Source organism: Coenobita brevimanus, unplaced genomic scaffold (assembly GCF_032717465.1).
Source record: "Coenobita brevimanus isolate Jiangsu-jjx unplaced genomic scaffold, ASM3271746v2 jjx.HiC_scaffold_2678, whole genome shotgun sequence".
In the NCBI taxonomy this organism is placed as follows: Eukaryota; Metazoa; Arthropoda; class Malacostraca; order Decapoda; family Coenobitidae; genus Coenobita; species Coenobita brevimanus.
The window spans coordinates 137,872-144,337 of record NW_027643629.1 but is presented as its reverse complement, the minus strand read 5'-3'; the positions used below and the strand labels follow the sequence as shown (position 1 = coordinate 144,337).

Below are 6,466 nucleotides of genomic sequence, written 5' to 3'. Positions count from 1 at the left end.
ATACAGGATTTCGATGAGTAAAATAATTGATGCCGAGACGTCTACAACAACTGGAGTGCGAACTGAATGAGATATACATCCAGTGCAGGCTCCTTATATCTGGCCAGGAATCTGACATTTCCAATTCACACATAGATGAAAATTAAAAAAGGTTGACAAAGCACGGTTGATTTTCCACCTCTAGAGACGTCACCTTGTGGAACTGTCATTTTCCCAGGGACACACACACACACACCTATCTATCCGTCTACTTGTCTATTTCTACCTATATCTATCTGGCTGTTTTTATGTAGATCGATTTATCTATCTATTTATGTCTATCTATCTATCTCTATCTGTCTATCTGTCTATCCATCTCTATATCTATCTATCTATCTATATCTATCTATCTATCAATCTATCTATCTATATATATATATATATATATATATATATATATATATATACCGTATATGAGAGAGGCAAATAGAGAGAGAGAGAGAGAGAGAGAGAGAAGGGGAGGGGTGGATGTAGGGAGTGAGGACAGGTGAGGTGAGGAATGGCTCCCAATCCCCAAGGAATTACCTACTCAGGTCATTTTGACTAGGGCAGACACACACACACACACACACACACACACACACACACACACACACACACACACACACACATATATATATACCCAGGGTGCTTCCCCCAAGGAAAGTGTGGTAGGCGAGACAGGTCGACACTTACCCATCCACTCTAACACGGTCATTCGCATCTTAGCCCCAAGGGCAGTGATTCCCAAAGTGTGTGCCGCGGCACACTACTGTGCCGCTATCATCTCCTTAGTGTGCCGCAAAGAATGTAATGTAATAATATCAGACTATTATAAATTGTAAAATTACTTATGTAGGACAAAATTAATATTAATAGTCAGATAGGCTAATGAACTAATCATAATGTAAGCACCTCTATATATGACTGCTTATGCCAGGATGATATTTTTGAAATATAATACTTGACATCTTGCATCGAAATACTATAATTTAAGTAAGTTCGAGAATGCCTCCTTGGATCGGCGAGAGTGATCCTTGCACTGCATATGATAGACACGTCCGGTACAGGTCTGTCGACGTAGCTCGCTCTCGCCTGCCTCCAGCTATAGTTGCCAGATTCTGCAAATTTTGGCATTTCTTGCCAAAAATTACGCAACAAATTTTGAAATCTGCCAGAAATATTAGTCAATTTAGTTTCATTTCATTATATCTATGATGAAAAATTGAATATGATGAAAAATTGAATATGCCAAAAAGGTAATGTGTGAATGCCAAACGTATTTTTGTGGACTTGCCAACTCTGTGACCAGCTGATCCCCACAGCCGTAATCAGTGTGGCCTTGGCCTGGACTGGTGAAAGGTACTGTTTTAATGCCAGTTTCCAAAAGCAGCTTAAAAAATGGATAAGTTCGTCATCAAGAAGCGTAAATGTGTTGAGGAGGCTAGTGGAAGTGAGGTGATGGTTGATGATGAGCCGAATTCTGCTGGTCTGAGTGTATGCTCGAAAACGACACTGGCAGGGGCTGGCAAAAGTAAGCCTCGTCGCTCGTACCAGGACAGTTACCTGGCACTAGGGTTCACATGGTGTGACGATGAGCTTGGTCCTAAGCCAAAATGTGTTGTTTGCGGTACTGAACTATCGAATGAAGCCATGGCCCCTAGTAAAATGAAGAGACATATAACAATAAAACACAGTCACCTTTCTGATAAACCTTTGGACTACTTTAAAAGACTTTTAAATGAAAACAAACAGCAAAAGTTAAGTTTTGAGAAAAAAGTTAAAGTAGCAGAGAAGGCTCAAGTAGCAAGCTATTTAGTGCCAGAATTAATTGCAAAAAATATGAAAGCCCATACAATTGCTGAATCTCTCATTCTTCCGTCATGCTGTGCTATAGTAAGAACAATGTTTGGAGCTGAAGCTGAAAAGGAAGTGAAGAAAATTCCTCTCTCTGATAATACCATTAGTAGGCAAATCCAGGAGATGTCATGTGATATTGAAAAAAGTGTCTCTGATATTAAAGAAAAAGGAATGTCTGCTTTACAAGTAGATGAGTCGACAGACGTTAGGGGAAAAGCACAGTTACAAGTGTTCATCAGATAGGCTATATTGCTGGCAACCATATATGTCTGTCTGAATCGCAACGGCTACAATATATCATCTTGCCTAGTCATTACTTACAGCCTCGTATCTGCATAATAAACCGTGAAATATTTAATTGGCGAACCGTGGCAGGGATACGAGAGAAAAAGAGGAGGGATAAGAGATAAAGAGCAGAGAGTAAAAACAAAAAGATCAGAGTATGAGATAAAGAGAGCAAAAGATTGAAACAAAACGCAGAAAGGCATGAATGGGGCCAGAAAAAGTGAAAAAAAGAAGAACGATAAAAAGAACACAGGATAACAGTAATATACGGCTTGGATAGGTAGCTCTGAGGTCTGATTAGGACTATGAGGAGTGCAAGTATAAGCAGACGAGACTACGTGGTTCAGAGGCTGATGAAGGCTATGAGAAGTCCATGCATGATTTGAGAGAGTTGTCATCGTATAATCAGAGAGGACGTGTACGACTCCCAATATGGTGTATGTCTATCTATCTATCTATTGCCAGACGCCTCAATCCCGTTTGGGGTGGCCACAAACAAATCGCCTCTAAGTCACCCTGTCCCTCGCCATTTCACTGCCCTGCTCCCAACTCACACACCCCCTCTCTCATATACCTCTCCACCCCATCACTCCATCTCATCCTCGGCCTCCCTCTCCCTCTTCCCCCCTCCACCTCACTCACATACACTCTCTTCGTCAGTCTTTCACCCTCCATCCTCTCCACATGGCCAAACCACCTCAGTGTGTTCCTCATAACGCTTCCTATCACATCCACATCAAGACCACAACGCTCCTTTATATCTTCATTCGTCAGCCTGTCTCTCCACGTGACTCCACAGGCCAGTCAGTCGCTCTCGTGAGGCCAGTCAGCTCAGACGTGCTAGAGACCTATGGTAGTGTTGTGCTAGTGTGCTTTAGTGATCTGCGATAGTGGTTGTGTTAGTGTGTTGTAGTGATCAGCGATAGTGCTGTGCTAGTGATCCGTGAGTGTGTGTGTTGTGGTGACCCGTGATAGTGTGTGCTACCTTGTGTGAACTAGTGCGTAATGGCTTCCTCGGCAGAGAGCTGTGTCCCCACTGCAGGTACTGAAAAGGACTACCTTGAATTAAAGGAGGAACTTCTCGAACTGAAGCGGGAGGTACAAATTCTCAGGCAGGAGAAGGCACAAATGAGGGAATTGTTGGAGGAGAAAGAGAAAAAGGCTGAAGGTTGGACACTTGTTAACAAGGGTGCAACGAAGTTCACTCTTAAAAAGCAAACGGAAATTAAGACAACTAATACATTCGACACACTACGGGACGAATGTGAAGGGAAGGCAGAGAGGGAAGTAGAGGAGAAGGACGGTGAGAGAACTTCCAGTACAGGTAAGTATAAACAGAACAAGAAAGGTAAGAAAAATGTTGTTGTTGTTGGAGACTCCCAGGTGAGATATCTGAACAGGGCCATGTATACTCCACTCGCTAAACATGTGTGTCTTCCAGGGGCCAGGGTGGCTAATGTGGTAGATAAAATTTCAAATATCGTAAAGGAAAGTGGTGACAAACCCACTGTGTGCCTCAGTGTAGGAGGCAATGATATTAGTAGCCGTAAGAGTGAGGTACTGTGGAAAAGGTACAAGTTGATGTTAGAAAAGGTTAGGGAGAGGGAGGAACCCCTGTAGTGCTTGGTGTTTTACCAAGGTGGCGGGTTGGAAGGGAATGGTTGAGCAGGGCAATAGGGTTTAATTGCCGCCTTGAAAGGTATTGCTAAGATAATGCAATACCTTTCATAGACAGCTGGGACCGGTTTTATGGACGAAGTGCCTTGTATAGTTGGGATGGGACTCATCTTAGCAGGCAAGGAGTTACTGTTTTAGCTGGAATGATAGATAGGGAGTTGGAGGGATTTTTTCGAGATTGAGAAGTAGGTGTACAGGAAGATGCAGCAACTACAGTCAGAAATCATTATTACCATGTTTGGATAGATGCATCGATACTTGCAAAATTAAGAACAAAAGTTCAACCAATAGTGTAGATACATCCACTCAGGCACCTCAAATTGAGCAGGCGATGATAGATGATAGAACAAGCGATGATAGAAGGGCGATAAGCGATAGTACAAAAAATTGTTATATTAGTAAAGTAAAGAGTTTCCCAGTTAGTAATAAAATAAATAACAGTAAATGCCAAGGTAAAGGCATAAGTACTCGTAATAATCTGAAAGTGTACTACACAAACAGCCGGAGTTTACGTAATAAAATGGATGAACTGAGGGCTTTAATTTGTACAGAGAAAATAGACATTGCCGTTATTAGTGAAACTTGGATGAATACAGACACTCGAGAATTTTTAGCAGAATATCAGATAAAAGGCTATAATATTTTTGTGTCAAACCGTCAGGGAAGAAAGGGGGAGGGGTAGCTATTTATGTAAAGGATTCATTAAACTGTTACAATAAAGCAGACATTAAAGTAAATAGGGACACAGAAAGTGTCTGGGTTGAAATTAGTAACAATAGGGAGAAATTAGTCTTAGGAGCAATTTACAGATCTCCAAAATTAAGTAGAGCTGATAGTAAATACCTCTGGGAGGAAATTAGGAAAGCATCACAGTCCAGCTTAGTAATAATTGTTGGAGACCTTAATCTGCCAAGGATAGATTGGAGAAATCAGACAGGAGATGCAGAGTCAGAGGAATTTCTAGAGGTAGTACAGGATAATTTCCTTTATCAGTATATCAGGGAGCCCACCAGAGGTAATAATATACTAGATTTGGTTTTAGCTAATAAAGAAAATATCATTAGCGATATAGAGGTTGGTGGACGACTTGGTAATAGCGATCATGAAGAAATTAAGTTCAAATTTATTTGGGATGTCTGTTCCACTGAAAATACCTCCACCGTTCCTAATTTTCGTCTAGGAGATTTCGATGGCTTAAGAGCTTATTTTCGAACGGTATTCCACAGGGAGATTAGCTATTTGAGGGAATGTCAGGTTAGTGGGGATCCCCAGGTCATAGGTCAGGCGCAGGAAGCACGTGGGGACGTCCGTCAGGTGTCTGTGAGGGGGAGGTGGTAGATAGGAATGTAGTCCAGGTGACGGAAATTAACTCAGCTCCAGTACCAAACAGACGTTCGACCAGTGAGAAGTATAACGAGTTAATAAATATAATATACGGAGGCCAAGATAGATATATTCCTTCAAAACCGTTTAGAACTAACAATTCAGAACCAAGATGGTTAAACAACAGATTAAAATCTCTCATAGGCCAAAGGAAAGGAATATATAGAAAAATAAAAAGTGGAGAGGAACACTTACGTAACCGGTACACAATTTTAAATAGAGAAGTAAAGAGGGAGATAAGAAAAGCAAAGAGAAGTTATGAAATTAAGGTTGCAAGTGAATCAAAAGTAAACCCCAAGGGTTTTTATCAAATGTACCGAACGAAAAATAAAGATAGGATAGGACCACTCAGAACAGAATCAGGTGACATTACCAGTGAAGATAAAGAAATGTGCTCCATCCTAAATAATTATTTCATATCAGTATTCGCCAAGGAAAATCTAGACCTGGTCCCTCAAGCAGCAAATATTTACCATGAGAATACGGAAAATATTCTTAGTAAAATAACCATTAGTAAGGAGGACGTATTGAAAGAAATTAACAAGTTAAAACCTCAAAAATCGCCAGGTCCGGACGATATATATGCAAAAATTATAAAAGAAACTAAAGAAGAATTATGTCAGCCACTTTTAACGTTATTTAATGACTCTTTAAGTTCAGGAGAAGTTCCAGAGGCGTGGAAAACCGCAAACGTAGTGCCCATCTTTAAAAAGGGTGATAAATCAGCTGCGTCGAATTATCGTCCGATAAGTCTAACGTCAATAGTAGGAAAAATGTTAGAGTCAATTTTGGCAAATAAGATTAGAGAACACTTAGAAAGATTTAATCTTATAAACGAAAGTCAGCACGGATTCAGGCAAGGACGATCCTGCCTCACAAATTTGTTGTCATTCTACTCGGAGGTCTATGAGGCAGTAGATAGCGATAAAGCTTACGATGTTATTTATCTGGACTTTAGTAAAGCTTTTGATAGAGTCCCACACGAAAGGTTAGTTAGAAAGGTTCGAGCACACGGTATAGACGGCGATATCTTAAAATGGATAGAATCCTGGCTGAAAGGACGAAAGCAGAGAGTATTAATAAATGGAACTAAGTCGGACTGGGGATTAGTAACTAGCGGTGTACCACAGGGTTCAGTACTCGGTCCCTTATTATTTATCATATATATAAATGATCTAGACTTAGGAGTCAATAGCAGAATCAGCAAATTTGCCGACGATACAAAGATAGGGCGTGTCATTGG

The 6,466-nt window shown here is 40.7% G+C and overlaps 1 protein-coding gene across 1 annotated transcript; it reads left to right on the top strand.

The window, feature by feature from the left end:
- Nucleotides 1-1,419: 1,419 nt before the first annotated feature.
- LOC145389983 (protein FAM200B-like) lies at nt 1,420-2,121 on the top strand. Its single transcript, XM_080265079.1, has one exon. It carries the CDS (start codon nt 1,420-1,422, stop codon nt 2,119-2,121), a length of 702 nt encoding a protein of 233 aa, XP_080121205.1.
- The last annotated feature ends 4,345 nt before the right edge of the window (nt 2,122-6,466 follow it).